Source organism: Hyperolius riggenbachi, chromosome 11 (assembly GCF_040937935.1).
Source record: "Hyperolius riggenbachi isolate aHypRig1 chromosome 11, aHypRig1.pri, whole genome shotgun sequence".
Lineage (NCBI taxonomy): Eukaryota > Metazoa > Chordata > Amphibia > Anura > Hyperoliidae > Hyperolius > Hyperolius riggenbachi.
In genome coordinates, this window is record NC_090656.1 from 65,690,314 (window position 1) to 65,711,723 (window position 21,410).

The 21,410-nt window shown below is 42.5% G+C and overlaps 1 protein-coding gene across 1 annotated transcript; it reads left to right on the plus strand.

Moving 5' to 3' along the window:
* The first annotated feature begins 6,446 nt into the window (after positions 1-6,446).
* On the plus strand, positions 6,447-9,088 carry LOC137537813 (uncharacterized). The gene is made up of 2 exons (XM_068259771.1): positions 6,447-6,917; positions 8,285-9,088. Exons 1-2 carry the CDS (start codon positions 6,447-6,449, stop codon positions 9,086-9,088), a joined length of 1,275 nt encoding a protein of 424 aa, XP_068115872.1.
* The last annotated feature ends 12,322 nt before the right edge of the window (positions 9,089-21,410 follow it).

Consider the following 21,410-nt stretch of genomic DNA (forward strand, 5'->3'; position numbering starts at 1 on the left):
CCCACGCCATCCTCTGTCCCACGGGGGTCTCGCTGCAGCCCTCCGAACAGTGGCCCAACAGATCCGACAGCTTGTTCAATATTTACCTTTCCAGGCTCCAGCGGGGGGCGCTGTTGTGGCTTTCGGCTCCGAAGTAGACGGAAATACCTGATCTCAGTCGGGTCCGCTCTACTGCGCAGGCGCCGGAGACTTGCGCCTGTGCAGTAGAGCAGACCCAAAGGCGATCAGGGATTTCCACCTATTTCGGAGCTGAGAGCCACCACAACGCCTGCGCAGGAGCCGGGTAGGTAAATATTTACATCGCCACTGTTCAAAGGGCTGCAGCAGGACCCCAGAGGGACGGAGGACGGTGTGGGAACCCTCATTGGGACCCTGAGGCTTCCCCCCCTCCCGAGGTGAGTACCCCCCAGGGGACCTTTTTGATGTTACATGTTTTATTTAAGCTTTACTTACCTGCGGCCTCTAGAAGTGCATCTGGTCCAGTCCTGCAGTTCCACTTCCCCTCCACTGGGTCGTTAGCCCCTCCAAAGATGTGTGGCCAGACCACAGCTGTGGTTGCAGGCTTATGTGCATGCATGAGCACATCTAAGCGTCTCTCTCGATTGCAGTTCTACAGCTAGGAGCATAGTACTCTTGCGCAGTGTAAGTCTTTGTGAATCGCACAAGCAAAGAATGGCTACAGGAGTGCGATCAAGCGAGGCACACAAATTCACACACTCACCTGCAGGAGCCTGCTGTCGAAGGTGCTATAGGGCAGAGGAACTTCACGGCTGAAACAGAAAGACTTCTAATGGTGGAAGAAGCCCTGGGTAAGTAAAACTCAACTTTTCTATTTCAGCTCGGTGTCCTTTAACCCCCAGTTGTCCTTTTTTTCCCCTTCTTCTTCGTTTGTACTTCTTTTAGGACTGATGTGCAAGTATGTGTAAATATATGTCTTTGCTAATAAAAATGTTTGTGACGCTATACACATTATATTCCATCCATCCATTAAATTGATGTATTGCTTATTTTCAAATGTTAATATAAATGAAAGGAGGGCTAACAGAAATGATCAATGTAGTTTGAATGGAACAGCACCTTTTGCTTATCAATTCTTTGTGCCATGTTTGCCTAAAAGTGCCCATACATTAGAAGATTATGGGAAGATTCGACCAAGAGACCAATTTATCTCTAATCGAATCTGATTAGAGATAAATTGGACTCTAATCGAATCTGCCCATACACTACAAGGCGATTCCCGTCCGATTTCACCATGAAATCATCAGGGAATCGGCTAAGCCGCCGCGACCACCCCGCCGCCGCAATTTATAAATGTATGCAGTGTGTGTGCATTTATACATTACTTGTCTGGTGTCGGCCTCCACGCGGTGACCGTCCGTCTCGCCGGGTAAGCCGCATACACGCTAGCGGCGCATAGCATCTGACGTCAGATGCCATGCGCCGCCGGCGGGTTTGTGGAACCCGGCGAGATGGACGGAAACCGCGTGGAGGCCGACACCAGACAGGTAATGTATAAATGCACACACACTGCATACATTTATACATTGTGGCGGCACCTGACTAACCAACTGCTGCCCGAAATTTTCCAGCATGCGCGATCGACCGTGCGGCCAATTTCTGTCCCGAAATTGGTCGCTTTGTTGGTCGGGCATGCACTTGGCAGAACCAATTTTCATCCAATTCGATTATAGTCAAATTGGTTGGTCGATTGGTTGGTTGGCAAATGTATGGGCCCCTTAGGAGAGTAGTGAGGGAAGGACTGGAGGGGTGGCAGGTGTGTGTCATAAAGGCATCCCACCTTCATATCGCAAAAAAATCAGGAGGTATGAAGCCAACATAGGTACATGTAAAGGAGGTGTATGTTAATATGGACTGAAATTACTGTTATTTTGAATATCGTTTAGAATATTGTTGTTACATTCAAATCAGTCATTTCCCATCACTGCTTATTTCTTTTCATTAACCATCTCCCTCTACCTTGTATCCTAACTCTAACCCTCCCATAACTATGCATAACACACACCTCAAGTTCTATCTCCTAACACTAACTAACCCTCTTATCCCTCAGGCCAACAATAACCCTCGGGTAACTAAGCCTAATGCTAACCTCTAATCCTAGCCCCTAACACTAACCCTCCTGTAACTATAGCTGAGTGCCCAGTGCTGCTGCTGCTGATGAGGGCCCGTTTGCCGTTTCCACTATCGCATGCAGATTCGCACAGCCAATACAAGTGGATGGGCCTGTTTCCACTTGTCAGTTTTCCTGAGCGTTTTTCTGTGCAGGATTTTTCTCCACGGCAGAGCCCTCAGAATTCGCCTGCGTGTGGAATGCATGCGAATCGCCGCTAATGTATTTAATAGGGAAATCGCCTGCGGCTTTGGTATGCGAATTTTCATGCGAATTTGCATTCGAATTTGCATGAAAATCAATGGAAAAGCACACCGGCACTGCCATGGTTAAATTCGCATACAGTGTCATCCATGCGAATTCGAATGCGAATTCGCATGAAAATTTGCATACAACCACATGCGAATTTTTACCACGTTGATTCGCACTGCACAAGTGGAAACAGGCCCTAACAGTAGCCAAACCCTGGACACTTAGCTATACTATCACTGTGCATGGATATGTCATAACTGAAGCAACCAGCACCCATATGACACACTCGCCACTCGACTCTATTATAGCTAAGCGCCACCACAGGCATACCCCCACCATTGTTGAAAATCCAACCCGAAGTGGGGTTAACTGCAGAGTGCTGTCGACTAATGTATCTGCATCATTGCAGTAATCCTGCGTCATATGAGACTATGGTGATTAGTGGTCAGTGAATGCACAATGTTTGCTTGTACAAGCACACTCACAGGCAGGGGCGTAGCAATAGCCATAGCAGCTGCTATGGGGCCCTGGAGCAGAGGGGGCCCAGGTGGTACTTGATGTATTCACTATTAACTTTCTTGTCTTCCTCCTCACTCTGTTTGTCACAGTGCCCATGGACTATATGCATTGCGTAGACTGCATGAGAATGTACATTTCCCAATTAACTTATATCCATAGGGCAGGGGCTGGTGGCATTGCTCGAGTGCCTGCATCTGATGGCCCCATGAAAGTTCTGCTATGGGACCTCATAATCTCTAACTATACCACTGCTCACAGGCAATTTTTTTTGGCCTTAAATGGAACAGGATTTATTTCTGCATTACTGTGGATTGGTTAGTTACCATCACTACTCATCACTGCATTACTAAATAAGGTTTATCTTGTTAGAGCACCAGAACCTCACCGTGTCTCAGGCCAAGAACTGTTTATAGAACAAGTAATTTTTAAGAAAAATATGTAAAAAGAACGGCACTTTTTGGAATCGCTGCAAGGAGAAGCCAAGGTTACAGATGATGACTTTGAATTCCATCTTCAAAGTTGAAGTTTGCTTTAAGTAAACATGTTGTAACATTACCGGTCCCTTGCTGCAGCTTGACATTGCTGAAATAAACAGCATTTAATTGATTCTAATGAACGAAGGATCAGCCGTTACTGCTACAGCAGTAAACTTTTACAGCAAGCCTGAGATAATAGCCATTTTGCCAGACAAGGGGTTAATGGATGGAATATAAAACTTAACAATTGGCACTCAGCCATGCCAATGGTTAATTTGATTTCAGAACACTCTCGGAGATCCAGCAGAGTAGTCTGACCAGGATAATAGAAGACATTTTACACTTTTTTCCCCTGCTTTTTGAGAACATTGGTGTTCTCTTTGAAAAGAGAGATTTATGTCCATTGAGGGAGACCTATATTACTAGCATAGTAAAACAGTCAGTCAATACGTTGTAAAATATACCAGTTAATGGCTGAAATATTAGTTAGATGGGAAAGGCATCCAAGCTGAGCATGATGGAAACGTGATTATAAATCTCTAGTTAATACATTAACTGAGAGGAAGCAGACTGGCTTTGTATATTTACTTTTCATTGCCAGCTGAGGCTTTGGTGAATGATGAGCACAGTATAAGTTTCATAAGACTTCTATAATGAGTAATTGCCTTAAATGTATTGTGCAGGTGAAGGAGGAATCAGACCGGAGTGAGATTGTGGTAGCTAAAAGCATGCAGCAGAGTGGATGCAAGACATCTGTCAGCTGGATAGTCCTGCAAAAGTTAGAAATAGAGGAACAAATACAAATCAACTGTATTAAAAACCACTTCCCTAAGGACCAGAGACTGCTGGTACAAAAATGGGGGTCACCGACATCGCGCCACACGAACCGCCGCTCTCCCCGTTCATGCCACTCACCTGTTGCTAAAGCCCATTCACTCTGGCATCACTATGGCAGCGGAGCTCCGTGAGCTGGTCAGGAGATGATTTCATTGGCTCCTGACCCTGTGATCACTGTGAGCCAAGTGATAACAGGTTCAAGAGCCAATTAAATTGGCTCTTGAACGGCTCACTGAGACAGCAGAGTAAGTGGCCTGCAGCGAGTCAGCAACAGGAGAGTGGCACGATTGGCAGCAGTGGCAGAAGTGTGCGGCACGGAAATTTAAATCTATGTCCTGGCAGGGATAACACATCCCAAACAGGACATAGATTTCCATTAGAACGGTCTGGAAGATGTTCACTTGAGGACTGCAGTGTTAAACCCCTCTAAAGACCAGGCCATTTTTCACTAAATGGGCCACTGCAGCTTTAAGTCCTCGCTGCAGGGCCGCACAGCTCAGCACACAAGTGATCCCCCCCCCCCCCTTTTCTCCCCACCACCAACAGAGCTCTCTGTTGGTGGGGTTTGATCACTCCCTCATGTTCATTTTTTTACCTAAATATTTGTTTTATTTTGTAACATTTTTTACTTTTTTTAATTTATTTTGTAGTCCCCCCTCCTTCCCACACCCATCCAATCAGCGTGATCGGCTGTCATAGGCTTCAGTCTATGACAGCCAATCACTTCTGTATCCCTCAGGGGACAGCCCTGTCACACTACTGTACCCAGTACAGCGATGCTGTAGATTGCAGCTCTGTACATTGTTATTAGACAGCGGTTTCGCCATCTAACAGTCTCCTAGCGGTGATCGCCGCTGGGAGGCTGATGACGGAGCGGAACTCCGACATTAAAGCGCAGATGCGCGCACGATTCCCTGCAAACTCTGCCCCAAGGACTTTATGCTGATTGGCGTTAGGCAGTCCTGAGGCTGGCGCCGCGTCCATGCCCATCGGCGTGACGCGGTCGCCAAGAGATTAAGATGTAGGAATGGCTTTCCAGCGTCTGGAGTTCTAAGTAGGTGCACTTCACAATCAAAGTAAAAAAATGAATGTATGAAATAGTTACATAAAAGCATGTACTCAAATTGCATAATTATTTGACACAGCAATATGTACCTACCCTACCTGAGCTGAGTAAAAAAAAAAATTAGATATTACCTGTGTAGCTGGAAGCCTCTGGATGGTCTAGAGGCTTTCTGGAACGCAGGGCCCATCTTCATCATTTGTTCATGCCCCTAACCATGGAGAAGCACATTCAGAGTGTGCATGCACAAGGAAGGTCTCTGCATACCTAGGTAGAATGAATCTGCCTATGCCAAACTTCTTTCCTCCTTGCATGAGTGTTTCATTCTACTAGGCATGCAGTGACTTTACAGAGAATATTCCAGACTGAATGCACACTTCCACTGCCACACTTTGGACAAGAAGAAACCTATTTTCCTTGGATAAGTTGAATGGATATAGAAGGACCCTGTGCTGGAAAACCAGGCTGTAGGAGAGACCAGGCCTCTGGACCAGGCCCATTTCAGGCTTCAGCAATGAGCACCAAAAGCATTTGTCGCATTACAATAAATGGTTTGACACAATATAGCTATAGATAGTCAATGAGAAATGTGAAACAAAATGCTGCATGTTGTAAGTTTTCTTCCCGTAGGCAGAAATTGCATAAAATTTGGACACGCCCCTCAATTAACATGGGCAGTTAGATTTAGGTAGGATTCACACTTGGATGCATTGCTCTGAGTTGTGTTGAGTTGCAACGTGTTGCGATCCCATTGAAAAAAGCATGCTAAAGTGACCCAACTCAACCCACCTCAATGCAACACATCTAATGGTACGTACACACCTGCGATAACGATCGTTCGTTACAAGCGATCGTTCCGCGACGGGCGATAGGTGGACGAGCAGGTAGTAAATGCAAATCAGGCGACTGAGAAAGTAGCGAAGCGATTGTTGTCGCCGAAACGAACGATCAGGAAGAATAGTTGCGTGCGCACACGGATATGACGTGGTAGCGATGATCGCTCGACGACCGTACACACTATAGCGATCTTTTGCCGTTACAGAACGATCGTTACGTCCCGAAGCGGATGTAGGCATAATGCGCGATAGATTAGAGGAAATGACGTGCTTACTACCTTAACTATATAAACGAACGTTCTGACGAACGTTCTTTCCGTTCTCATCGCTACAACATGTCGAGGCATAATCAGGCTGCACATTTGCCAGCAAAGAAAAGAGCTGCAGTTGCTGTATTATTGTTAGGGCAAGTTGCTACCCAGCTGGATGCTTCAGCACCACCCAAGAAAAGGCGGCTTTGGTGCAAATCTTGGCTGGAACAACGTCACAAATTTAGTGATGTAAATTTGCTGAATGAGTTACGAATCTCTTCTCCAGAGGATTTCAAAAACTATTTGAGGATGAGTGATAGCGTCTTCCAACACCTGCTTTCCCTTGTTGGTCCTCATATATCCAAGCAGGAGTCATGGCTGCGAAAGCCCATATCTGCGGAACAGCGTCTTGTGGCCACTTTGCGCTATCTAGCAACAGGCCGGAGTTTACAGGACCTTAAATTTAGCACCGGAATATCCCCACAGGCACTTGGATTGATTATCCCTGAAACGTGTGAGGCTATAATTAACTGTCTAAAGAACGAGTATATGAAGGTCAGTATGTGTTTGTATGTTGTTTAGCTAATTTTATTTTTTTTGTGTTGTTTCTGTTAGTGTTTTTTGTAGGTGTTGTTGTTATAAGAGCCAACAGTGTGTCTGTCAATTTATGATGTAATTGTAATTCCTTGCATTCTAAAAGGCTCTCAAATGCGTATTTTTGTCCAAATTTTGATGTTGAAAGGTCCACATCAAGCATTTTTTTAGCCTGCCTGCCCCCCCCCCCCAATTAAATCAGATAGTCATACATGAGAGCTGTAGTCATACATATGAATGGTGCACTATTTTCTACCTTTGAACCTACACCAGTCGCCTAGCTATCCTGAAGAACTTGTGCCTTTAATACTTTGTAACATAGGCTCAGAACATGCATGCACTATATAATGTGTTTGAGTAATTATTATACACACACACACACACACACACACACACACACACACACACACACACACACACACACACACACATCAATAATTGACCCATTTTAACAACTACTAGTATGCAAGGCATACCTACACAATGTAGTGTATTGAGGTGATTACTCCACCCATCTGAGAAAAATGTTTGGAAGATGTGGTAACGATGGCCAAGATAAGTATGCATTTGTACTAGATGATATCTGGCCATTGTAATACACACCTTGTTTTTGTTACAATCATCTGTATATTACAAAATCCATCCTTGTAGCTCTGATGTCCAGATGATTGTCTACTAGACAAGGTGTGTATGATGATCTGCAGATCTCATAGAGTATGAATGCATTTTGCAGGGACTGTATTTTTCCACAAACAGAGTATTGGCCGATGGTTTATATTGTTGATGTGTTACAGCATTTTGCAAAGATCTGTTGTGTGGAGTACTCTGCTCAATACAATAGATTGTGTAGGTATGGCTTGCACACTACATGGGAGGTTTATAAATAGGTTCAAGATAGAACTAACATCTTTGATGTGTATATGTAGTTGAACTACATACAATTATCCCTTCAGTGTTTAGCCTAAACTGTTTTTGATTACAACAATGTATGAATGTCATCCTCCATATACCTAACACTCCTTTTTGTAATATGACTACATGCTTGTTCGAGGTGTGTGATGCAGACAGTACTGGAGGCACACACATGTGTAAAACTTCAATGGAAGTTTGGTTTTAATCCAACTATGTTAACTATTTTCTTTATGTTATTTTGCTGCCTGTTTGTCCATGTGCTATGGCTTTGAACATGACGTTATGTGTACCATTTTAGCCGTGATTGCTATGTTTCTGTAAATAACAACACATGTTCTATGTGAATATTGTTATGTTTAGCAAAGACACATGTTTGGTGGTATTAATGTTGTTCAATGTTTTGTCAAAATCCACAGTTTCCCAAGACATCAGAGGAGTGGTTAACCCTTGCATCGGATTTTGAGCGGATTTGGCACTTTCCGAACTGCGGAGGAGCGATTGACGGGAAACACATCCGTATTACCCCACCGCCAAACAGTGGATCTTATTATTTTAATTATAAACATTTTTTTAGTATCGTTTTGATGGCCATTGTAAATGCCAACTATGAATTCATTTACATCGATGTTGGCAGAAATGGCAGAATGTCTGATGGAGGGGTCATAGAGAAGACTGAATTTAACACCAGACTTAAAAATCGACAGCTGTCATTGCCAACAATGGCACAAACCAAAAAAGGCCTTAATTTTGTTTTCGTGGCTGATGATGCTTTTGGACTGCATCCACATATCCTCAAACCTTTCCCACATACCAATCTCTCAACCCAGCATCAAATTTACAACTACCGTTTGTCTAGAGCCAGGAGAGTTGTGGAGAATGCATTTGGCATACTAGCTAACAGATTTAGGATCTTCCACACCGCGATCAATTTGCGAATGGACAAGATAGATCTGTTAGTGTATGCCTCATGCATTCTCCACAACTTTCTTCGGAGACAACAGTCATCTACCTACATGCCCCCACATTCTGTTGACAGAGAGGATTTGGAAAATTTCAGCCTGTTACCTGGTGAATGGCGTAGCCAGCCCTTGGCACTTACCAACCTTCAGCCGTTGCCTCCACGGAATCCAACATATGGTTCTAAAGAAAATCGAGATGCCTATGTTTCTTATTTTAATGGGGAAGGTGCAGTTACATGGCAAAACAATATGATAGGTTGATTTTCTTAAATTTATTTTGTTTGTTCACTTGTGGTGGTGTAACCATTTTTTTTCCCCTCTTTTGTGTAAATAAAAGTTTGCAACAAACCTGAAGCTTAATTTTTCAGTTGGGAGAATGGTGTCGTACACATTTTCAACATCCCCACATGTACAAATGCACATTAGTGCATAATGGAGCTATTACACAGCTCTCAATATGGGAAACTTTGTTATATTAACCATAGTTAGGCAAATGGACAACATTTTCAAGTGTATTTTGTATTGTGTGTTGTTGTTTTCATAGAAAACAAACACACATTGCTTGTCAGGCCTGGAAATGTTTGATTCAGCATTGGTGTTGTAATGACCACAGCAAAAAAACTTTTTATATGCAGGATATGCAGGCAAATGTTTGTAGGTCCCTACACACATCAGACTATAGTGTTAGAAAATAGACATCACAGCACAATCTTACCACCGTTCATGTACTATGAGAGCCATGCCTACACACTCTATGGTGCTGAACTCCCCATCGACAAATACCTTTGCAAGATGCTGCACACACTACAAAGATCTGTATCTGCAAAAGCTATTGTGTACCAAATTAGGCATTTCGCCTAATAGTGTTCATAGTCGGCGATGTTCACATCATCATACACACAAGGTTTGAGTGGCATTCATGATTTGAGTGGCATTCATCTGCACAGCAGATCATCAGCTGCAGAGATTACAATCCTTCATGCTGGATCTGAATTGAAGATGAAGGTCAGTTACATCATGTCTGTATGATGATCTGCAGAGCTCATAGACTATGATTGCAATTTGCACAAAATTTGTGTGATCAGCACCAGATATGCACCACATAAGGTTATTTTGAGTGTGTGCAGCCTGTTTGTGTGCAGGATCTAGCAAATATATTTATGTGATGGTGAGTTAACCAATACAATAGAATACAGTGTGTACATAGGGCTCTCATACAACATGTTGTGGTGGCAATTAGCACAGTGAACTATCCTTTTATGAAGACTATAGTGTGATGTCTGTATGCACATTTTATTTTAGGCTAAATTCACATTGGGATGTGGTTGATCTTCCATATGAAGTATCATAACACAGCTTACTGCACTGCAATGTCAATACTATGGTATGTTCATAGCGAGATGTTAGGAACGAATAGGAACATGTTGTGTTATGGTAAATTCATGGGAGAAGTGTGTTGCCTATACCACACACACCTTGCTACCTTAAAGGGAAGCTTAACTGAGAGGGATATGGATGTTTCCTTAATTACAAAAAATGGTTCACTGTCACTTCTACTGATGTCTTTGCCTGCAGTAGTGGTTGAATCACACACCTGCACCAAGCATGGTGAAATCAAGTGTGACTTTATTTTGATGGCCTGATCTGTATGCTTGTTACAGGGCTGAGGATAAAGGGATTACAGACACAGGATCAGCAGGCGAGTCAGGCAACTGGTATTCATTTAATTGGAAAGCTCCCATTCCTTCTCTGTTTGTTAATGTTCAATCAACATGGTGTAATTGTAAATTTGACCCGTTAGGATGTTAATTGTGAAAGGACATTACTTAAGCATACACACAGCATTGTATATCTTTATTTATAATTGTTTTACTATACCATGCTCAACACTATATTTGGATAGTCATTAGAAACACCAAGAATACATTTGGCACATACTTTTCTTGTATGGTCATTGTAAAGTTACAAATCTACAACTGAATAATGCAAGTTTGTCTTGTCTTGCTAATTTTTATTTGGTGTTGTGGGAAAAGAAATGTTTCACAATGGCCATTTCGCATTCAAAATGGTCATGTCCAAAAAAAAAAAAAAGGAACAATAATGCAACAATTACAGCTGTTGAAAATGCTTATCCACATTCCACAAAGGTTCCTGTTGTTGTTGAAAACTTGATAAGTCATGTTTGTCTGTGGTGGGTAAATGGTTGTAACTAGTTGGTTTTGTGGGACCAGGGTTGTAAGTGTGTTGTGTGTAAGTATTCTGGTGGTGGTAATTGTGTTGGTATTGTGTGTTTGTTAAGTGTGGGTTGATGTTGGTTGCTGCTTGAGGAACAAAGCGAGTGTTTGTTTGTGGTTGTTCCCTGTGAGTGTGTGTTGCAAATTGGTTCTGAGTCATATGCATGTGAACAGGTGGTTGTGTATGTTGTGTTACCATAGTGATGTGTAGTTTGTTGAGCATAGATAATATGTCTAGCTCAGCTTGACAGCGCAATTCTGGTGTTAGGAGGCACAATTTGGTAGCAACAATGTTGCCAAATGCATCACACTCATCATCTTTGGTATTAAGCAGAGAAGCAGCTTTTTGCATAGCCTCTTGACACTCCTGAGTCAACAGACTATGTTTACTTTTTCTTGTTTTCTTCAGAGGATGTCTGTGAGTTGTTTCAAAATCTCCAGTTACTTGTGTTTCAGAAATCTGTGTGTATAAGGAAATATTATGTTACAAGGAGACATGTGTCCTTCTGAAAGTTGCATTGATCGTAATGGTCAACATTACATTTTGCTTCCAAATCCAGAAGGAACAGTATAGTATTCATCATATCAGCCATGCACATCATATCAAGAATATATCATTCTGTCGAAACTCCAGCACTTACTATGTAATGGGATAACACTGCATTTATGGCAGCATATGCAGGATGTTCCACCTTTTGTTAATATTTGTTAATCCATTTCTGTCATTACTCATACCTCGTCATAATCGACATTTGGTTCTGTACTCTGGGAATCTTCAGTACCAGTTTCACTCAAACTCTCCAAACAGTGATCTTCACAATTTGACTGTGCATTTGTTAAACTGTTGATGGAATCTCTCCCTTCTTCCTGATCTGTTGTGAATGTGAGGAGTTTATAGTACCATAATCGTGGTACATAGATATCCTCAGCTGCTGCTCCTGATTTCTCTGATTCACGCACTTTGTTAAGTTCCTTTTTGAATACAGTCCGTAGATTTTTAATTTTTTTAAGTACATACGCTACAGTTGCCTGAGGATAAAATTGTTGGCAAAATGTTTTCAACTCATTGTGTGCTTTTGCTTTTTTAACTCGATTTGAGTAATCTTTGGAAGTTACTTTCCATAGGCATGTATTTTTACGGTACAGCTCAAGGAACTCTTGCAGTATTTGAGGATTGGTGAAGATATCAACCGCAACACCATCTGCATCTTTGGATGTACTGAAATGAGAAAGTGTCACAAAATCACATATATACATATACACCTTCATCTCTACTAATAAAGCTACAATCATGAGGTGTGTGCCTGTTTGTGTTTGTGTCTGTTTGGCTGTGGTGTTGTGTTTCTGGAATGAAATGAACGTACACTTTCGTACGAAAGTTCGTTCCGAAACGCACTTACCTTTCTGAGCTCTCGGTCTGACTGCTCTGCATGCCGATAGCTATATATATAGTTTTTATAACGTACGTTTCGCCAACGTACGTTATATAACGTTCGTTATGGGTGGGCGGGCCGCGGCAGGGGAACTTCCTGTGTTGTCACTTCCATGAGGAACTTTACACTAGTACAGGCTGCCCAGTTGAAGAAATGGCTGGTAGAAGAAGAGCAACCACAATGCGAGCCACACCCATGTCAAGGCCAGAGATGACCGAAATGGTCCGGATCCTGGAGAAATATGACTATGATGGCAGGAAGGAGATTTATAGCGAGCCGGTGTCCAGGAAAAACAGGATCCTGGACCATGTCATCTCTGCCTTGGCTGATAAATATGGCACCACCAGGGAGAAAAGCCAGCTGCAGAGAAGGTGGTCCGACCTGAAGCTGCGAGAGCGTGATACCCTGGACTACATTCACGCCAAAATTATTAAAAACAGTAAGTACATCAGTTATTATGTTATATACAATTTTGTTATGCAATGAAAATCTCTAAAAGCCATGTGAGCTTGTTCACAATACATTCCCTGTCTTAAAACGTGTAAGTTCTTCACATATATGCATAGCTCCCAACTGTCACTTTTTCAGAGCAACACTCCCTTTTTAGGAGCCCTGTCCCTCTGTCCCTCTTTCACCCTCATTTATCCCTCTTTCAGGACTTTGTCCCTCTTTCTATGTAAAGTAATACATTTCGAAACTAAAAATGTCCTTCATTGACTGTTACATTCCATTTCACCATTTAAATTGAGCTATTAATATTTTTGAACATTTAATATGAAGGACAATGAATTAGGATAGAAAGGAGCAGTGTGGTTTGATGTAGCAAACCACATATGTTTATTAAGAAATCTTTATGGTATGCGCGACTCAATAGGTGGTGAGGGTGTGGCCAGGGGTGTGGTAGGGGCGTGGCTTAAGTGTCCCTTTTTGTGTTCTTCAAAACTTGTGAGGTATGTATATGCACGGCATTTTCCAAAGATGTAATGTGCCACATCTTTTAGAACCATCTGCTGATTGCGTCACGACGATGGCCGTGGCCAAACGCCAATCCTCTTCCAGTCCAGGGGCCACCGTATGCAGGAGATTAGCCGCAGCCTGCGTGCCGCTGGGGCCCGCCCCGGCTTCCCTCTCTGTCATGTTGTATGGCGTAATTGCCGGATATTAGCGTTACACAGCACAGCTATCTGCAAAAGCGCTGTACTGGGGCCAAACGTGTGACATGCCTGTCCCCCTGGGGGACAAGAGTGCAATTGGCTCTCATAGGCAGCAGACTATGCCAGGCGAACACCATTGAGCAGCTAGTAGGAGGGAGGGATACAATTAAAACTACTACCTATTTTACCACAAAACCAAACAGAAAGGCACACTACAATATAGTTCAAGACCCCAAACAAATGGAGTGAGCCATCACACCACAACAACAGAGAGATCTGTGTGTGGTTCAAAAAAGGTTGGGGGGTGGAAATCACTTGTGTGCTGTGTTGTGCAACCCTGCAGCTTGGGCTTAAAGCTGCAGTGGCCTAGATTCCGAAAAATGCTTAGCTCATTAGGGGTGTTTAGCACAGCGGTCGATAAGAGGTTAAGCATCAGTTTATGCATGCAACATATTGTTTGTACACTTTGATGGTCACTATGGTCACTATTGATCATATAAATAATGTATTATATTCCGCACATTCTTAGTATTGGTCAGTTAGCTAAATAGACTAATATTTATAACGTATTTTGTATGGAAATTTTGTCCTAAAGAAAACACACCTTGTGTGCCCCTGTTGCAGACCCACAAACAAGCCATTTGCAACCTAAACTTTACATGCCACTGTTTCAGAATGATGTCCCTTGCACATTCTTTAAAGCCAAAGTCCACAAACTCCTAAAACATATTTGGGGATCACATGTTCAGACACATATTTTTGTAGGGGGATACACTGAAAGTGTCGTGACGTAACACGTGCTATTACATTAGCAAAACAGAGTTGACAGACTAGAATTAAGACACTTTGGTGTGTTATTTCTTTTTCTACATTCAACATGCTTAACAAAAGCCATTAATAACACAAAAGCAAACCCAATTTAATGAAAGCATTTTTCACACCCACAGAACGAAAGGAAAAGAGAAGGAGGCTGCGCAGACAACAGAGGCAGGAAGCATCTGGGGAAGCCCAGCCTGAAGAAGATGTCGACCAACAGGCTGACAATGAAGAAGCTGAGCAACAGCATGATGACGGTACTTAGACATTTATTCACGAGGATTGTACATTAACAAAACAAAAAAGATTACACGCTAATAATGCTTGTTAAATGTAATGACATTCAGATACACAAGAACACACTGAGGAGGATGCGGAGCATGCTGAGGAAGGCCTTGATGTTCATGTTGGTAAGTTAGGCTTTACATTTTGACACATTGTCCTTGCTTATGTGTTGCATGTGTGAAAATGCGTACCACTTGAGGTTTCACACATAATAAAAGTGTACATAGGATAACACACAACATCAATGGGCCATGGAGAACAAGGGACCTCTTCACACTTGGATTGATCCAACAATCATGAAAACCATCTGTCTCCTTCATTCACCACATCGGCACACCATCGACAGGGAAAGACCATTCAGTTGACACCCAGAAGATAGTGTAATACAAAAGCAGGAGTACATGAGATAGGAAAACACTATGGCGACAATGGGATGTAAACTAGGACTTTGAAATTCACACCAGTCCAAAGTAAACAGAACTGCAAGGGTGATTGTGACCTTTCACTCACATAAGCATCAGCAGCAACATCAAATCTTCCTTGGAGCTACTTTGACATCCCATACACCCTGGGATGCTGACCATAGCAGGTACTACACAGCTACAGCTCATGCATGTTCATGATTTGTCAATGGACACACACAACTGGGGTACCAACAGGGAGCTCACCCACACAGAGCCCAACAGCACAGTGATGATGTAATGAGCAAGATCAACAATCACTTGGAGTGTTGCGTGTATGTGCAGTGTCTCCATCATGGTCAGACACACTTGTGAACTAAATAATACCAGACGTAACGTGCTTCCCACTAAAAATATTTAACTACCAGAAGTTTCAATAAAAGCACATGGCCAGGCAACAGGACAAGCTATTGTTAGCAAGGCTCTGAAATGTGAGTGGTCAACATCTCATCCTGGACAATCACACAGATTACAGTTTATATGCCTCACTAGGGAGGATTGGATAGGATCAAATCACCTTTAGGATGTTGTTGCAACTATCAAGACTTACCGGTGCTCTGTCCATCAACTCCCCGAGTTAGTGGTTAATTGTTGGGTCCTGTTTTGGTGACATAATCAAGGCACAACACAACACTTCCAAAGCACTACAGCCTTGGGTGGTGGCCAGACCTGAGGTTGTTTGGGAAGATCATCACAGGAGCAAGGGCGGTGATTAATGGTTGACGTGGGCCTTAACTTATTAAGGTGTGTTATGCATGCAGACCCGAAAATGTTACTGAACAACAATAATCTCACATACTGTATACATCCATGCTGTATCTTTATTACATATTATGTATGTAATTGTTTTTTATAGGTTGGCCAAGATAACATACACTGTAGAGATCTGACTAAAGAGCTTCATACACTAGCTTGCTAATGTACATCAAAAACACTTGGTTGCCCATGCAGCATTGCGTGTGTGTTTACACAAAAAGTGAACTATCACAGTATGTATAACATCATTTCCATGTTTTTATGACAGAGGACATTGAAGGCAGTCAAACGGCAGAGGAAGAGTGTGTGGAAGGTGGGTCTGGAGAAGTGGAAGAGATAGATGGTAAGTTAAACACAAATGCAATGTATGAAACACAATATAGATTAATGCTCAGAAACCAATATGAATATGCTCTTATCATTGGCAATTTAATGTTTTCTTATGAATACCACACAACACTTTGTATGAAACCATGACATGGACATTGTCAGAACAATGGTAAGTATCATGCATGACTTGGCCTTTCTAAAGAGTACTGTTGGACGGAAATATCACTACAAGGAAAAAAACACACAAAACATTCTCACCGGTGATACAAAAGAACAAATAAATAAAAAAAAAAACACTTTCTGGCTTTGGTGTTTGGGACAAGGCACTTTTATTAGCTGCATGTGTGAGTAGACATGTTTTGAACACAAACTCAGACACTAACCTGATTGTGAAATATAGATTATTAATATGACAACAGTGCTTCAGTGTTACATACATTCATATATCTATCCCAATTCTGTTTTCACAACTCTTCTACAGACGAAAACAATGGTGGGACATCGAATGAGGCTGGACCTTCCTCTGGTGCGTTACCCTCAAGAGCCATCACCATCCGTAAGTAACCTTTATGTAACCAAAAAAAGACCTGGAGAAATATGGTGTTGTGCTTATGCACTATTGAATTCTTAATATAAATATAGAATACTGGTAGTGTAAACTCCACCCCCAGGAACCAACCAGTTGAACTGCAGCAGGGGAGTACTAGTGATGTTGTAAGCAGCCAGAGGAACTGCTCTGTGGCACTACCACTGTTCAGAAACATGGGTCAAGATGTCCCCCCCTTTACCCAGCAGCCACTACTCACCTGCCAGGCTCCATTATTGATAAGCACAAAACACCTCCTGTTAGCCCTCCATCACACCACAGACTGAGTGTACGTTGTGGATTCTGTATTTATGACATCATGAAGGCGGTAGATGAAACCTGACTCATAGCAAACCACAATTTAGAACACACATATACAGCTGCACAATAATGTCCCTTTACAGATGGTGCAGTTCATCTAAGAGGTCAAAGGTCCACAGTAACACACAGTTCTGTGTGGTTTATTTTGGACAGGGATTGAACAACATAGCTTATTTAAATTCGACATACGCCACAAACACCCCATAAGCAGTGGGCACTCACCTCATCAAATTGTCCCTCTGCTAGATGGTTCTTCAGCGCCTATGTGGACATCTGGATGCCCCCTGCCACTGTATGGATGAAAGAATGTCTTCTGGTGTGTAAGGTGACATCCACGGCCACGCTTCTAGAAGAGTTTATTTGTTACATACAGTGGCGTGGACGACCAGATGCCCCCCTAGGCGATGAAGAGGCATCTAGTACAGGGACCATATCTTGCCTCTGCTTACGGTATGGTGGTGGTCTATCTGGATTTGTAATAAGTTAGCTTGTTGAAACCCTGCACAACCAACACCCCAGTGAACTGTGTGTTACTGTGGTTGCTTGACCACTTTCAGGAACTGTTAGAACTGTACATGGACATTATTGAACAGCTGTATATGCGTACAAGAATTTAGATGTTACCAGCGCAGCTCCATTTATAAACCCAATCCAATACACTTAACAGCCCCATGATTTGTGTGTGTTGACACCACGCTGTTGGACAGAGTGAAAGGGGATGCCAATGGAAACATACAGAGCAGGAAAGTGAGTCTCTCCTCTCCTTTAACCCGTACCCACAGCAGCTACACAGGCATGATTGCAAACATAAAGGCATCCCAGGGATGAGCTGATCAAGAGACAAACACAATGTGTCTTTATCAGTGACGGGAGAGGTCAGGTGGGATATGACAGGTTCATATCCACCAATGGCTGGGCACGATTGCAGTGTGTAGCAACAAAGTCAATGACATTGTATTCAGCCCCTGTCAGAGTGCTAGCGACACCCACTGGACGTGTATGTAACCAAATCTGATGTTTCATACAAACTTCATCTGCCAAAGAATATTACCGTTTACAATTAAGACAACATAACACCAAAACATAACATAGCTTTTAATACAACACACGCACAACATCATTATTGCAAAACTAACTTGAACTTATCTATTTTGCTTTCAATAACACAGAGGATGAAGAAGCTACTGCACTGCTTGATGAACTGGATGCGGCTCTATTTAACATGGAAGTGGTGAAGGCCAACGCATTTGAGGCAATGAGCAGAAGCCAGAGGGAGGTGCAAGCCCTGAGAGACAAGGTGGCAAGACTGTTCCACAAACAATGAGAACTTTGGTTACCACACACATCAGAGATGACATGTGGACATCACCACTTTTTCTATGGGCGTGTGATAGGTGCCATTGCCAGGTGTGCTTGTTCTGGGTGGACAGAGGGGTTTTGTGGAAGCAAGTATAATATTAATAACTCACCTTTGCTCAGCCAAATAGCAGATCACACGTACCTTCAATGTACTTCCTTTCTCGCCATCTGTCTCAGTAACAGTGCCCCCTGTGATAATGTCCCACATGTCAACACAGGGGGCGCTATTACTGAGACAGATGCCGAGACAGGAAGTATATTGAAGCAGAGTGACATCGTCTATTCGGCTGAAGATGAAGAAAGGTGAGTTATTACTATTATGGCCGCTCCCACCACCACTGCAGCACCTACCTACCTAATGAATAGTGCAGCACCTACCTACCTACCTACCTACCTAATGTATAGTGCAGCACCTACCTAAGCTATACTACAGGTACCTACCTAACCTATACTGCAAGCACTTACCTAGCTAACCTATACTGCAGTCACCTACCTATCTATCCTATACTGCAGGCACCTACCTATCTAATTCATACTGGTGGCACCTACATAGCTAACCTAAACTGTGGGCACCTATACCTGCCTCCATGGTGGGGAAGGGGGGGGGGGCATTTTAACACCCTCGCCCTGGGTGAAATTTAGCCTAGAAAATGCCCTGTATCTAACTTATACTGCAGTCACTTATCTGGCTCAATTTCACTACAGTGACCTACCTAGCTAACCTATACAGGGGGCACCTAGAACTGGCCTCCATGTTGGGGGGGGCATGTTTAGACCATTACCCTGGGTGACACTTGACACACAAAAAAGCCTGCTGCACAGTAATGTGTTTGTGATGTAGGCCATGTTGGCCATATTACACATGGTTGCCCATGTTGGGCCTGTTTTATTGTTGCTAACTGTTTTTGAAAAATAGTCTTACAAACAAAACAAAAAAATTTAAATACATTTTTGGCCCACAAGCAACACGTTTCATGAGTATTATTAAAATACAGAAAGAGAGAGAGAGAGAGAGAGAGAAAGAGAGAGGGAGAGAGAGGGAGGGAGGGAGAAAGATCACAAAAAGCACAGAAAGAGAGAGAGAGAGAGAGAGAGACAGAGAGAGAGAGAAAGAGAGAGAGAGAGAGAAAGAGAGAGAGAGAGAAAGAGAGAGGGGCATATTTAAAGAAACATATCAACAGAAAAGTGTGTACATGTTAGAAAAATAACAAAACAATACAAAAACATTATACATACATACCTATGTTAGTGCATTGTATGCTGTTTAATAGTAACTAATGTTTTAATAAACATTTGGGTTAAGTGCACAATTCTTAATCATGATTTCAAATATCACACTGAACGATCGCTACGAAACAAAAGTTCCCGGAAATACGTACGTTCCCAGTTTAAACGCACTTGCGCAGTTCATTAAATAGCGATCGTTCTCGCACGATCGCTATACACACTTCATTTTAACGGCGACAATCGCTCGATTATATCCAACTATTTGGAAAATTTTCTCAAGCAATCATTGCCCTTCCATCGCTTAACTTAACGATCGCTTATGAACGAACTTTAGGCAATAATCGTGCGAGCGACTACGAGCGATCGTTAATTGGCCTTTACGAGCGATCGTTATCGCAAGTGTGTACGCAGCATAAGTGTAAATCCAGCCTCAGGCCGGTTTCACAATGAATTTCTGCGGTTGCTGAAAACAACATTCAGGGATTACTGTGTTAGTATGCAATAATCCCCGTCTGGCAGCAGGCCAAGCAGGAAGTGATGCTCACTTCCTGTGGCCGAATCTATGATGTGGACGGAAGTGTATTTCTAAAATATGCTACTGGACATGCATACATTTTGCACATGCATAAAACTTGCTATTGTCAATCATGAGCATCGCCATAGACTTACATGACTTCCTGTCCACCTCAGAGGTCGCACGTTAACGTAGGTTTGCGCTCGCATTAGAGTAGCTACTACCAGCAAGCCGCATCGCGTGTAGTGTGTTATGCCCCATAGACTTTCATTGCCCTCTTGTACGGCTGCAGTAAAATGCTGCACTGCACTAGCGTGAAAGGCCCCTCAATGTGAATTTGCATGCAGAAAAAACTCGCACTATCCCTGCTTTCTTGGTTAGACTATGAGGGAATATTTGCAGCAATTACCCGAAGAATGTAAAAAGTGTATAAAGGTATACATTACAACAATGCATTTTCCAGTGACACATCATGTAGTTTTCTTTTAACTCCGACTGTAAATACTTACCTGTCTGTGATTTCCTTGCGCAGAACACTACAGACTGTCTGCCTAGCAGACTAACACTGAATAAGGGAAATGTTTGAGCAAATATCACACCATATTTTCACAGAACGCCCATTGCATCCGTCTGATTTATGTCTGTAAGCAAAGTCAGTGGAAAGTCACAGATTTTTAGCATTCGCAGGTACATTCCCGAGATGAGTATTACACTCTGTCCTGCTTCTTTGATGTAACGATTCCCTGAAATTGGTGTGAATAAAAATCCTTTCTTCAATCTTATTTACATAGTCAGAAGTTATGTAGTGACAAGGTCCCTTCAAGGCTTGAATGGTTTCTTAATAACATGTACTAAATGGCATCTGGTATCAATCTTGTCCTGCAGACATGCCTGTAGTGATTTAAAGCTTTCACTTCTCGAATTCAAACTCTCATTTTTAATGCATTTTCTGTCATCTGTCTTCACAGCCCCAAAATGAGATTCTGTCATTTTCTGACGCACTCTAAGATAAATTGAAAATTAAAAAGAATAAATGAATGTAAAAATAATCATAAGTGTTGCACGTGTTTTGGAATTAATGCTAATTTAATTAAAATGACAGCTTAC

Excerpts from the sequence above, each read along its gene's own strand:
- LOC137537813 (XM_068259771.1), top strand. The coding sequence starts at position 6,447 with ATGTCGAGGCATAATCAGGCTGCACATTTGCCAGCAAAGAAAAGAGCT. Across the intron at positions 6,918-8,284 it reads TAAAGAACGAGTATATGAAG|TTTCCCAAGACATCAGAGGA; the intron begins GTCAGTATGTGT and ends CAAAATCCACAG.